Source organism: Aquarana catesbeiana, linkage group LG03 (genome assembly GCF_042186555.1).
Source record: "Aquarana catesbeiana isolate 2022-GZ linkage group LG03, ASM4218655v1, whole genome shotgun sequence".
NCBI classification, from domain to species: domain Eukaryota; kingdom Metazoa; phylum Chordata; class Amphibia; order Anura; family Ranidae; genus Aquarana; species Aquarana catesbeiana.
Genome location: NC_133326.1, coordinates 170199194 through 170213962, shown reverse-complemented (window position 1 = coordinate 170213962; position 14769 = coordinate 170199194). Strand labels below are relative to the sequence as shown.

The window sequence follows — 14769 nt, the reverse complement described above, 5'->3', positions numbered from 1 at the left end:
GTTGGTAGTTGTGTATATATAGTGTTGGTAGTTGTGAATATATAGTGTTGGTAGTTGTATATACAGTGTTGGTAGTTGTGTGTATATATAGTGTTGGTAGTTGTGTATATATAGTGTTGTTAGTTGTATATATAGTGTTGGTAGTTGTATATACAGTGTTGGTAGTTGTGTATATATAGTGTTGGTAGTTGTGTGTATATATAGTGTTGGTAGTTGTGTATATATAGTGTTGTTAGTTGTATATATAGTGTTGGTAGTTGTATATATAGTGTTGGTAGTTGTGTATATATAGTGTTGGTAGTTGTATATACAGTGTTGGTAGTTGTGTATATATAGTGTTGGTAGTTGTGTGTATATATAGTGTTGGTATTTGTATGTATAGTGTTGGTAGTTGTGTATATATATAGTGTTGGTAGTTATGTATATATAGTGTTGGTAGTTGTGTATATATAGTGTTGGTAGTTGTATATACAGTGTTGGTAGTTGTGTATATATAGTGTTGGTAGTTGTGTATATATAGTGTTGGTAGTTGTATATACAGTGTTGGTAGTTGTGTATATATAGTGTTGGTAGTTGTGTATATATAGTGTTGGTAGTTGTATATACAGTGTTGGTAGTTGTGTATATATAGTGTTGGTAGTTGTGTGTATATATAGTGTTGTTAGTTGTATATATAGTGTTGGTAGTTGTATATATAGTGTTGGTAGGTGTATATATAGTGTTGGTAGTGGTGTATATATAGTGTTGGTAGTTGTATATATAGTGTTGGTAGTTGTGTATATATAGTGTTGGTAGTTGTATATACAGTGTTGGTAGTTGTGTATATATAGTGTTGGTAGTTGTGTGTATATATAGTGTTGGTAGTTGTATGTATAGTGTTGGTAGTTGTGTGTATATATATATATATAGTGTTGGTAGTTGTATATATAGTGTTGGTAGGTGTATATATAGTGTTGTTCTGTATGTATGAGAGGGAAGCCTGTAGAAGGTGGGGCTCTTCCTATCCTGAGCTGTGCCTTGCATAGTACAATAAGCACACCTTCCTCCCTTGTCGTCCTGTGTGACCTGATCTCAGTACTGGGATCACTTTCCTTCTTCTCTGTGCATTACGTAAGGCTGGGATCGTTTGTCAGTGGAAGCAGTATAGCTGAAAGCAGCTGGAGCAGAGAGCGAGAGGCAGGCTGGCTGTGCAGGAGGCTAATGACTGGGAAGCCCAGCGCTGGAGTCTCTAAGCTGACACTCACTCCTTGCCTGCTGCTCCATCTACTTGGGCTCTTGGCTTGTATCTGTGCTCCTGGGATGGTTCAATAAGGAACAAAGCTGACCCCACTGGAGGAATAGGATTGGTATGAGGATTAGATTAAAATGGAAGGACTACTATCTCCAATGAGAGCTAAGGTAAGACTCATTTGAATGCAATGATCTCTTATTTCAAGAATTACTTATTTCTGAAGGATAGTGGATTATGGTTTAATGACTGTGTGTAAGAGTGGTCCTGATGCTGCTCAGGTGTATGATGTAGTTCTAGCATTCTCCAGCCTATAAAGTCTTGATGGATGTATTAGGTGTACAGTGGTGCTCTGTAGCGGAGGTGTTTCTAGCATCCCAAAAGACCAGGGGTTACTCTGGGCACACAGATTAAAATGTTGAGGGGCTAGTAGGACACCATGATGACCACTTTGAATCAACTCTAAGGCTAAGGGTCTCTATATGGTCCATTGAACAGGAGAGCTAGGAACAGATCCCCGATGAATCACAGCAGAGTGGGACAGTGTAACTTTTGTGACATCTATACTGCTTGCCTTTTGACCTTTTTGCATCTGTGGTGGGCAAATGAAAATGGACTTGCGTCTGTTTACATCAGGCTGCCCCGATCTATCATGTTTAGGTTCAGAAAAAAAGAAAAGGATGCAGTCGCTTTGTTATTTTATTTTTCTGTTTCTGGACAGACGCGGAGATAAGCTTATGTAAATGGACATATGTCCACTTAGTTCCGCCTACCCATGGAGTTACTGTACATGAAGCATCTGATCTGGTCTGCCTGAAAAACTGATAGGTGGATCTGATTGGAAAGCCCATGTGAAAAGACACTTAGATGTACAGAGGAGTTCTGTAGCATGGACATTTCTAGGGTCCTACTAGACCAAGGGCACCAGATTAAAATGTTGAAGGGCTGGAAGGAAATAATATATATATTTTTAATGAACAACAATTAATTGGTCTAAAATCTGTAATGTGACATTATGATGATAAAATGAATATTAGAAGAATTGAAAAGTAGATAAATTATACCATGTTCCTATACTGTAAAATGCATAGACTGTTTCATCTCTATATTTCAAAGGAGACCTGGGGCACTCAGTAAAAGACCCAAAGTGCTCAGAAGAACCAAGATGCTCAGTAGATGACCCAAGCACTTGCTAAAAGACTGGAGTATTCAATAAAAGACCAGGGCTAGGGTCAGCACAAGGGGTGGGCAGAAAGGAAGGGTGCCCTGGGCACTGTGGTATCATGTAAGGTGGGGGGTGCCACAAGGAGATTTGGGGTGAAGGGATTTGTGTTGGAAGGACAAATTTAGGGGGCGGCAGGGGGTAAGTATTGTTCAAAGAGAGGATATCTGAAGGGGGGGTGCTGACAGTGGTGATCTAGAGTTGTGTTGGGAGGGGGGATAGGGGAAGATGATTTGTGCTGAAATCGGGGGATTTGAAGTGTGGGGAGAAGATGTGTACTAGGAGGGGAAGAGGATTTGTGCTAGGAGGGGTGAATTATTTTTTTTGGGGGGGGGGGGGCATTTGAGCTGGGGTGATTTAGAACATCAGGGGGACAAAGATTTGTGCTGAGAGGTGGGATTTCAGCAGGGGTGCAGATTTTTCTGACACATAATGCTTATACATCTTGGGGGGTGCAATTTGGCATGTTTGCTGTGGGCTCTAGATGACCTTGTCCCGGCACTGACTGAGGCACTCAGTAAAAGACCTGGGGGCACTCAGTAGAAGACCCAAGGCACTTGGTAACATATGGGGGTACTCAGTAAAACACCCAAGGCACTCAGTAGAAGACCTGGAGCACATGCTCTGGGTGCCAGGGTCTAGCAACGCCTCTGCTTTGTAGCCTGAAATTTGGAAAGAGCAATCTGAATGCAACCTTAAGGCACAGCCAGAATTGTATCTATGTTATCTTGTTCATACCATTTTACTAGCCTGATTTTACATGCTGCTGTGTGATGATAAGAAAACTGAACAGCATAGGAAGGATTTGCTGTTGTTCTAACACATAATTACACTATGCATTGCCAGTGTTAATTTAAAGGAAGCTGTTTTCATTTAAACAGAATGTAATTGTTACAACAAGAAATCAATAATGTGAAATGCTTCTACAAACCAGTGATTGTGACTGTGTTCCTTTCGGTAAGCAAGTATTGGTTTTTGCCATAGAGTAATTGGAGTTCTTTTTACTGGAGTGAACCTGATGAAGGTTTATGGATCAAGCCAGGAGCATGAATAGTATTCCAGTGTGACCACATGAACAAGGATTTTATAAGGAGTTTTGGGGGTTTTATTTAGCTCTGCTATTAAAAGCCTATTGTAGATGAGCGATTGATAGCTTTATTGAACTTGGTACCTTGGAACCTTAGTCTTACATTGTATTGCTTATATGGATGGCAAAAAAGCACTTGGGTGGCAGTAATTGTTTTGTTCACAGAATATATTAGTCCACATTTGCCCCGGCGTGCTTTTACATGTGTTTTGCACGCCAATGAATGACAAGAGGATTGCAATTATTTTCTATGGGGCCCATTCACATCTGTTCGTTTTCTTTTCTTGGAAAAAAGTACATGTGCCTCTTTTTGGACAACAAAGCATGTTTTTGGTGCTTTATAGCTATACTGCTTTCTTACAAGTTGTAGGTCACAGAGTAACATTTGTTCACACTGTAGATCATTTGTCACCAATAAGACCCTGTATACTTTCTCTGACTGTTGGACAGCTCCCTCATCCAAGCTCATATTAGCTGGTGTACTTTAAGGACTAAGCTACATCTTAGCAAACAATGTCACTTGATATGTATGGATCTTAAACTTTTGCAGAGTACAAGACGATGCTAAGTTACCTGAGCAGATCAGATATTAGGTTGATATTGTTATCATATAGGTTAAATTATTCTTGTTTCCTGTGAAGTTTCCTACCTAATAAGAACTGACCTAGTTCTATGTTTTTACTGACGTGACTGATGGTGGTTTGCTCCTGTCAGTCACACTGATATTAAATAAGTTCTCTGTAACCTAGGGCAGCTGGTCAATTTCTCTTTTACAGTCTCTTTTATCAGATCAGAGAGATGTGCCGAAGTGTAAGAATCTATGATGTAACCTACACTACAGATAGTCAATCTGTATTTTTCAAAGCTTGTGTGTGAAAAAAATATTATTCTATTGAACGTACATTGTCTTATTGTAGTCTTTTCAGCTCACTGAGTTCCTGAATCATTTTTAAGAAGCTAGCTCCTGGTTTAACATTCAAATACTGTGATCAATCATTATGTTTCATCTAACTGTCATCAGCTTATCTTTATGTTTGTGGCAGTTCACAGATTGTGACTGTCACTAAGATCTGAATGTGTAACGCTTCAATTTCATGGGTAGGAGGGCTGGGAGTCCATAATGAATACCGTAGACATGTTTGTCACTATCTTTGTTCTGAACGGATAAAGTGTGATGGAAGTTGACACAGTGGACCTTTCCTAGGTCAAATATTACAAGTGAAAGATGGGGTGTACAAAACCAACAGATACATTTATACCTTGCAAACTGACACAAGCAGAGCTAGTCAAACCAGTAAAAACATATACAGTAAAAGTTTGGTTTGAGAGTACCTTGGTTTGAGAGCGTTTTGTAAGACAAGCAAAACTTTTTTACAAATACTGACTTGATAAACAAGCGATGTCTTGATGTAAGAGTAGCGTCATGTCACAACTGAGTATAAAAGAGAAGAGAGGCGCTTCTAAGTGTAGCAATATGGTTACATTTAATGAAGGTACAACATTTAGCAACTCACAAGGTTGATGATTAAAAGAGGCACATCTAAGTATGCAGGTATCCGGGGTAAAGATGTCCATATAGACCGTCCTCCAAACCGCCGTCAACGTCATCCCTTCCATGCTGCGCTCCATGAGGTAGTGTTCCCGGTCATGATTGCATACTGACAGCGGTGAGAGCCGGTGGTGCGGAGGACGGTCTATGTGGACAACTTTACCCCAGATGCCTGCATACTTAGATGTGCCTCTTTTAATCATCAACCATGTGAGTTGCTAAATGTTGTACCTTCAATAAATGTAACCATACAGCTACACTTAGAGGCAACTCTCTTCTCTTTTATACCCTGTAGCTCCTGCTGGATTTTGCTTCTAATCCCCTTGTGGAGGCGGCCATTTGTGGATGGATATTTTATTGTTACACAACCTGATCACATTACTATAATCTTTTTATATTGACCATAAACTGAAGGACTTATCAATAAATAGTTGTGGAACTAATCATCTGAGTTTCCATTATTTTTTATGGGGAAATTTGCTTTGATAAAAGAGTGCTTTGGATTTCAAGCATGTTTCCGGAAAAAATTATGCTCGCAATCCAAGGTATTACTGTACTATATAGTGAACCTGTCATTTTAGAAAAATGGGGGGGGGGGGGGGGATTACCAATTCTGGCCTCTTTCTAAAAATGCTTAGTGGCTTAGCAGTTGTCGTCCTTGGCTTTGGCTTACTTTCTTAGTCATTGACCCAGAACAAGTAAGCAAAGCAGAAAAGTTAGAGAAAAGTGAAAAATGCTTGTTTGCATACTTTTCCAGGTCATTGATGCACTGATGCCAAAGCTCTAAACTGTTCTTCATTTGTAGGGGCTGTCCATCTTTTGAGACCAAATCCCTCTGTCCCTCATGCAGCCTCAGTTGCCCCTCTCTTTGGTCTGATGCGTACAGCTCTATACAAAATGTACTATTTTCCTACCAAAAATTTTAGTTTGTACTACATTTTTTTTATTCAACCTCTATATTGCGCCATTTGTTATTTTGAAAAGCCAATATAAAGGGAAAATAGAGATCAAAAAAGCACTTGTGTGGTTTAGCCAATCATTTTCTACATACAGTATTAGGTCTTTGTGATCTGTGTACCCGGGGAGGTGACAGGGACATGCCCTTTGTATACATGCTACCTCCTTATCATTTTGGAAAGTATAGAAGTATTCTACAGGTCAGGGTAACCAACTGGCATCTTCAGAAGGAAAAACCCCAATGCCCCAATGTTTTTCTCATGTTAGGTCCCCATTAAAAAAACAGTCAATCCAGAAATTGGATTTCAGTTATATCATTTTTATGATCATATATATATCATATATCATTTTATGAGCTTTTTATATCATTTAGGGATTACCACTTCAGAGTTGTTGCACTATTCACAATATAAACTCTATTACCAGTCTAATTGGGGGGGGGGGGGGGGGCAAGATTGGAAACTCAAGTACAGAGATGACATATGCAAATAAAATAAAATGTGCTATAATTCAGTGATTATTTGGTGTAAGATGATGTACCGAATGCAGGTGGAGTGATCTTTTAAGATGATATGACCACAAAGTTAGATCGCTATGTGTAGCTGCATTTTGCATAACTTCAGTAACAGTATAAATGAAACATAAGCCTAGGGTTTACCAACAACCAGATTTTAGCTTTCATTGATTAATTGCACTGAGAAATAAAGCTTGAAATTTGGTTGCTTGGAGCAGCAGCTTTATATCTCTTTGCCCAAGTTTTCATGACTCTGTGCCACTCCAGTTTGGCAGTTGCTGTGTTCATCTCTCAAAAGAACCAGTTCTAAACAAATCCAAGACAGATGATGATGGTGGACCCCCATGTTCTGATTGGATAATTTATAAAATGTGCAATTTTTAAAAAGATGTATGATATTGCTCACTTAAAGAGGGGCTTATGAAAAAATAAACCTACATACTCACCTATATGGTGTAGCATCTGTGTGATGCTGCAGCTGTTCTACATTGGCTCTAGGACCAAGAGCTGAGCAATCACATGACCCAGCAGCTGGGCAGGGTGGACAAAAATCTATGATTTTTTAAAAAAAAAAAATTTAAATGCAGATTTTTTTATTTAAATCTGATTTTTTTTTATTTTGCTCAAATGTATTTTTATTAAAATGCTTTTTGAGTAAAAATCTATCTAAAGATAGTTTTCTATTTAAGATACAATTAATAATTTAGTTTATTCAGCATGAAATGGAGCTTAGTTATGTAGCATGAGGCTGTATATTCTGCAATATTTACATTTTTGGTAAACTCATTCAATGAATCCAAGCTCTGCAAGCTGAGATAGCATGCACTGCATTGATGCATTCACACAATTTCACAATAACTACCAGCAAGGGATGAGTCCTTATATTTAAAGAGCACCTGTCATTTCAGATCCTTGATGGCAGCGCCTGTTAGTGGGCATCCACTCACCTGCTGCCGCCACGTCCCTCACCTTGTTGTGTCACTGCCGCATCACCAGCCGTCCTATTAAAGTGAATGGGAGTGTTGGTGAGTCAACAGCGGGTCAGAGGAGGGACAGAGATGTTTTAAAGCGAGTTGATTTAAATCAAGCATTTTTAATAGTGATTTAAATAATTATTTAAATTGTGATCTAAATCAACTTGATTTAAATCAGATCCACCCTGCAGCCGGGTAGATCCCAACAATATTGTCAGGATTCTTTCAGAGCCTGGAGTGGCTCTGCCATGCAATAGCCTGCTATTAGCTGACTCTGGGTCACAGGAGAACAAAAGTAAGAGTACTTCTGTGACCCAAGAGAGAAGTATGGCCAAAAAAGCTTTCTATTTTAATGCAATGTTGTTCTGAGACACCCTGAGTCCTGCCTGCAGAGTCAAATCCAGGGGGGATCTGGCCAGATCTAACATTTTCAGTGTTAGATCTAGTGGACTGCTTAATTGTATATTTCTTTTTTGTCATTTATTAACCACTTCCCGCCCGGCCTATAGCAGAATGACGGCCAGGCGGTGGTTCAGTTATCCTGACTGGGCGTCATATGATGTCCAGCAGGATAACAGCCACCATGCGCCTGTGGGGGCGCGCATTGTGGTGATCGGTGGTGCGGTGTCCAATCACGGCTGATCACAATGTAAATAGGAAGAGCCGTTGATCAGCTTTTCCTCACTCGTGTCTGACAGACGCGAGTAGAGGAGAGCCGATCGGCGGCTCTCCTGACAGGGGGGGTCTGCGCTGATTGTTTATTAGCGCAGCCCCTCTCAGATGCCCACACTAGACCATCAGGGAAGCCCCCAGGACCACCAGGGAAGTCCGCAGCATGTGGATGGCAAGGTACATCCCCAATGGCCATCTGCATGTAAAAAAAATGCCCAAAATATGCCAATCAGTGCCCACAAATGGGCAATGACTGGCACATCATATTTACATGACAAAACAGGGATGCCTAGCAACGCCACCCATCAGTGTCATCAGTGCCACCCCCGTCAATGTCCATCAGTGCCACCTATCAGTGCCCATCCGTGCCCATCAGTGCTCACCTATCAGTGCCCATCGGTGCTCATCCATGCCGCCTATCAGTGCCACCCATAAGTACGCATCAGTGCCACCCATAAGTACCAATCAGTGCCACCTATGAGTGCCCATCAGTGCCGCATACCAGTGCCGCCTATGAATGCCCATCAGTGCCCATCAGTGCCACCTATCAGTGCCCATCAGTGCCACCTATCAGTGCCCATCAGTGCTGCCTATCAGTGCCCATCATCAGTGCCCATCAGTGCCACCTCATCAGTGCCACCTCATCGGTGCCCATCAGTGCCCGTCAGTGCAGCCATATCAGTGCTTATCATTGAAGAAGAAAACTTACTTATTTACAAAAAAATTTAACAGAAACAAAGAAAAACTTGTTTTTTTGCAAAATTTTCGGTCTTTTTTATTTGTTGCGCAAAAAATTAAAATCGTAGAGGTGATTAAATACCACCAAAATAAAGCTCTATTTGTGGGAACAAAATTATAAAAAATTTGTTTGGGTACAGTGTAGCATGACCGCGCAATTGTCATTCAAATTGCGACAGTACTGAAAGCTGAAAATTGGCCTGGGCAGGAAGGTGTCTAAGTGCATGGTATTGAAGTGGTTAAACATCTGTCAGGCTTCCCTTAGAGCAGTGGTTCTCAACCTATCTAGTGTTGTTACCCCTTGATAAAATTTCCCAAGTTGTGGGGACCCCTAACAGTAAAATTATTTTCATAGCATGGGTTGTCAGCACCCAAGGCAAGACAATTTGCCCCCCTAACCCACGAACATTTAGCGCTCCCTGAGTCCCTTCCACTCGTACAGTATTAAAACCCCTTATGGTACATTTTAGGATGTATCACTCTCTTTGTTTTTTCTTTCCTTCCCTTTTATCTCTCTCTATGCTAATTTCTTGTTTTTTTCCCCCATCCATCTCTCTAGCTGTCTTTCTTGTTCTTTCTCTTATTCTCCCTCTACCTTTTTCCTTGTTCCTCCCCTCTTTTCAATGTATTCTCTATTTTTATTCCTCCTCTTAGTCCTTGGTGGGGGGGGGGGGGGGGATGGCATGAGTGGCGGTGCTGGTGAGGGGTGGGATCAGTGGAAGTGCTGGGGGGAGTTGTGATCAGCCAACTTAGGTGTTCTTGATCGAGGTCATCTGCTGATCTGAGAACTGTAGTGGGGACTTTTAATGGCATCTATAATCACAGGTAGTGTTACTCACTGTGTCTCCTGTGTCTCCGACTTTGTGGGGTCTCATAGCAGTGACATGTAAACCAAAATCAGGAGATAGGGTCTCTTCCAGCCCCTCTCACTTCACATTCCTCACCAGTCAGCTGACCTCTAGTTTCTGCCCCCCGGTCATGCTGTGAACTGAATGGGCAGCTGCGAAGAGGCTGAGTGGGTGGCGGCGGGCTCCGGGGACAGCCCTGCTGGGCAGCCATGAAAAGGCTGGGAGAGCTGCGCAGGCTTCAGAAACAGCCCAAGATTCAATGACACCTTGCAACCCCCAGGTTGAGAACTACTTACTGGTCACTTACTGTTATGGTGACAATGGTTTTAGTAAATAGGAAGCAGTATCTGCTACAGGGATACAAACAGCAATAAAACGCTGACAGGAGTTCTAGCTTTACCCTACTTAAAGTGACCCTGTGACCAGACCATTAATTTTTGCCAAAAATATTTCTATAATAATATATGTTAATTGTGTGCCAATAGGTTTTTATCACTTAAAAGTACCTTTGTCCTAGGATCATTATATGGAAAGATTAAATTTGGAGACTGTATGGACTTTAATGCTACTCACATGGACAACAACACATAAATAGTCTAAAAACATTATTTTATTACATCAGTCAGGTAAAACATATACAGTATTCTGCAATTACAAAGGCACTAAAACCACTCTCTTTTTAGTGGATAAATACATAGTAATACCAATAGCTGAATCTCATCTCATGGTCTATCACATAGAGCTTATTTGTTTCTTTTCAACATGTTTCGCGGTACTATCCACTTCTTCAGGAGTATTTTAGACAGCAAAATGATCTATAGTGAGACAATAATAATCATGATAAGGAATATACAACACAACATATATAATTTATCTGATTGTACATGGAGACACAGTTATTGGAGATGCATAATAGCTTACCCATCACCCAAGGAAGTTCACAGCATGTAGAATGCCAAAGGCACACACCCTCCCTGGTGGGTATGGGAGCACTAAAACAAGGGGGAGCACATAAATCCTGCCTATCAAACATATAAGATATGTTAAAGAGAAAGGCAGAGCATATAGCTAGAGGACCAAGACTTTGAGGTGGCGTGCTACATGCTGTGAACTTCCTTGGGTGACGGTTAAGCTATCATGCATCTCCAATAACTGGGTCTCCATGTCCAATCATATAAATTATATATGCTGTGTTGTATATTCCTTATCATGATTATTATTGTCTCTCTATAGAGGCATGATGGGAAATGTAGTTGCTGAACAACTGGAGGGCCATCGTTTGGAGACCACTGCTCTATAGTATTCCCCTTTGCTCCTCCCCAGGCAGCTACAAGAAAGTTTATGTTAGTAGGTTAGGGGCAGAGGGGCTGGGCCAGCATAGACAGTATTAGACACTCCCAGAAAAGATGGAGGATAAAAAAATGGCAAGAGGGAAGAGTTCATGGTGTATAATTGATTCTTCTAATCAAACTCCGTAGCATACGAACGCACATTGCACATGAATAAAATATATTCATGGAAAGAAAAAGACTGCAAGTAAAATTTTGCGATACAAGATTTTTCTGCTCTTTAAAAAAGTGTTTAGCTTACCCTGTTTCCCCGAAAATAAGACCTAGCGGGATTGTCGGTCTTGGCTGCAATATAAGCCCTACCCCCCAAATAAGCCCTACCCTGTTTCCCTGAAAATAAGCCCTACCCTGAAAATAAGACCTACAAGGACTTTAACTAGGGCTTATTTGGGGGGTAGGGCTTATATTGCAGCCATCACCGACAATCACGCTAGGTCTTATTTTCGGGGAAACAGGGTACTATCTGGGTTGCTGTAGGAGATTTACCCTCACTACTTGTCTGTTAAAACCATTGTCAGTTAGACAGTAAAAAATCTCTCAAATGGAGCACCGGAGAGCAGTAAAAACTGACTGTTGTTCTAATTCTTCCCCACACCAATCCAAAACCTCAAAAAAATTTCTGTTGGACATACACTTTAAATAAAAAACACTTTATTTCTCAAGTATCACTATACAAGGCAATAGAAGAAAGGTCATTTTTATTATATAAATCTGGATTGCATTGCATTGTTTTGCTGAGTTAAGGGAGCCTTTGGTCTAAAATTGCTCTATGATTTTTTGATGGTTCACATACTCAAAATCTTAATCACAGTGCAGGCAGCTTAGGAAGCTTTCTCACTGGGCCACGTGTTTGCAAGAGCTGTACTCTATAATTTCAGCCTTGGAGAACTATGGGGTCTTTCTTTTAAATGGTAACACACTTCATTATCAAACCATGTTTAGACACCAACTTGTTTTTCATCTGAATAAGGGTGCCTATAAATTGCAGATAAAATGGTAATTACCTTATTCCATCTTACATACTTAACCCAACTGAATCATTGCGCTCAATGCATTTCTATTTTGGGATTTGCATAAAAGTCACATAAATATTCATGAGATTGTACAAGCTCTGCAAACAAAATAATCGGTAATATTATATAAAAAAGACTTAGCATTTCTTTCTTTTATGCTAAACCATATTAAATAGTTTGGGCTGACACTGGTCAATGCATATTGCCACTTAGTGTTGCTGGAATTAATTTTATGTGGTCAAGCCATAGTTAAATACAGTCGCTAATAAACATGTCAAAGGAAATTGATGCTCTTGTGTAATAATGCTTGGTGGAGTCTATTGTAGTAAACCATATAATGACTGATGATGTATTCTTCCTACAAATGCTCCTTCCGAATTTCCTTTATGCTTGCCCAACTGTCTTGTGTATCTCTTTCTCCTTCTCGCTCTCTTTTTTCCTTTCTTTGAAGTACCTAATTATATTTTCCTATTTAATGTGTCATTTGTAGTTGACTGCCTTTCATATTTCATAAGAATCCTCTCAGCGTTGCCAGCAGGATTTTAAGATGTCAAAGGAATTCTAGTAATTTAAACCCCCACCCAACCTAATGCTCAAGGTGTTGACTTGGCTACACATTATCATGTACAGGTGCTTTATTGGCTTGACGGAAATGATTGATTTGACTGTTTTCTAGAAATGTGTTTTCAGGTTCGCAAATAGTATTATTTGAGCATTTAGCTCCTGGAAAGAATAAGCCCAAGAAATAAACTGATTTCCTTGGATGGGAAGGAATCATTGCTAAATAATTTACAAGGTGTGAGGAAATTACCTACTAAGTGTTGTAGATCTTACTAAAGGTTTCAGTGTTGTCAAATAATAACCAGTTCTTTGTCCTTACTGCTTGTACCTAGTTTCATGGTGAATTCTCCAGGTAATGATTTTTAAAGAATAGCATTTCTCCTTTTTTTAAAAGGTCCGTTAGTCCAGCTAAGTTGTATTTCTCCATCAGTGATAGAGAAAAGTAATATTTCTACATACACAAGGGTGTAACTGTAGCATGCAACTGCAAAAGGCCCAGCAGCACAGGGGACCAAAGCATTTGTACAATAATATAAAACATTAACATATATCAGATTTATACTTTTTTATGTGAATCAATATCTTTGCTTAATTTTTTTTATTACTTTAGAATGCCAGCCACAGTAGGGCTTTTTTCACACAGCCGTTCTGCCTGTCTTTTTTTTTTTAAGCGGATCTGAGCAGAAGTTTAAAGTTAGTCTATGGGAATGCAGATGTAAATGGACCTCTAAGTCTACCAAAAGAAAAAACAGAAAGGATTTGCGCCCTTTTCTGAATTTTGGATATAAATGTGATGTATTTGAGGGAAAAGAATGTACACAGATGCATCTAGGTTTACATCCACCTGCCCATAGACCTAACATGAGGTTATGACTAAGCACAAGATGTGTGCAACATTTTAACCTTCCATTCATTCCTGTGGCAGCATCTGACTGCATTACAATAAAGACGTTTTTAATGGTATCCAGTGCCACCCCCGTCAATGTCCATCAGTGCCACCTATCAGTGCCCATCCGTGCCCATCAGTGCTCACCTATCAGTGCCCATCGGTGCTCATCCATGCCGCCTATCAGTGCCACCCATAAGTACGCATCAGTGCCACCCATAAGTACCAATCAGTGCCACCTATGAGTGCCCATCAGTGCCGCATACCAGTGCCGCCTATGAATGCCCATCAGTGCCCATCAGTGCCACCTATCAGTGCCCATCAGTGCCACCTATCAGTGCCCATCAGTGCTGCCTATCAGTGCCCATCATCAGTGCCCATCAGTGCCACCTCATCAGTGCCACCTCATCGGTGCCCATCAGTGCCCGTCAGTGCAGCCATATCAGTGCTTATCATTGAAGAAGAAAACTTACTTATTTACAAAAAAATTTAACAGAAACAAAGAAAAACTTGTTTTTTTGCAAAATTTTCGGTCTTTTTTATTTGTTGCGCAAAAAATTAAAATCGTAGAGGTGATTAAATACCACCAAAATAAAGCTCTATTTGTGGGAACAAAATTATAAAAAATTTGTTTGGGTACAGTGTAGCATGACCGCGCAATTGTCATTCAAATTGCGACAGTACTGAAAGCTGAAAATTGGCCTGGGCAGGAAGGTGTCTAAGTGCATGGTATTGAAGTGGTTAAACATCTGTCAGGCTTCCCTTAGAGCAGTGGTTCTCAACCTATCTAGTGTTGTTACCCCTTGATAAAATTTCCCAAGTTGTGGGGACCCCTAACAGTAAAATTATTTTCATAGCATGGGTTGTCAGCACCCAAGGCAAGACAATTTGCCCCCCTAACCCACGAACATTTAGCGCTCCCTGAGTCCCTTCCACTCGTACAGTATTAAAACCCCTTATGGTACATTTTAGGATGTATCACTCTCTTTGTTTTTTCTTTCCTTCCCTTTTATCTCTCTCTATGCTAATTTCTTGTTTTTTTCCCCCATCCATCTCTCTAGCTGTCTTTCTTGTTCTTTCTCTTATTCTCCCTCTACCTTTTTCCTTGTTCCTCCCCTCTTTTCAATGTATTCTCTATTTTTATTCCTCCTCTTAGTCCTTGGTGGGGGGG

General features: G+C 40.4%; 1 protein-coding gene across 1 annotated transcript in view; it reads left to right on the top strand.

The window, feature by feature from the left end:
* The first annotated feature begins 1067 nt into the window (after positions 1 to 1067).
* The window catches only part of FRMD4A (FERM domain containing 4A), a 566280-nt gene continuing 552578 nt past the window's right edge, over positions 1068 to 14769 (top strand). The window contains exon 1 of the mRNA XM_073619521.1: positions 1068 to 1398. Coding sequence (XP_073475622.1) covers positions 1366 to 1398 — 33 coding nt within the window. The 5' untranslated portion in view covers positions 1068 to 1365. The remainder of the gene's footprint in view (positions 1399 to 14769) is intronic.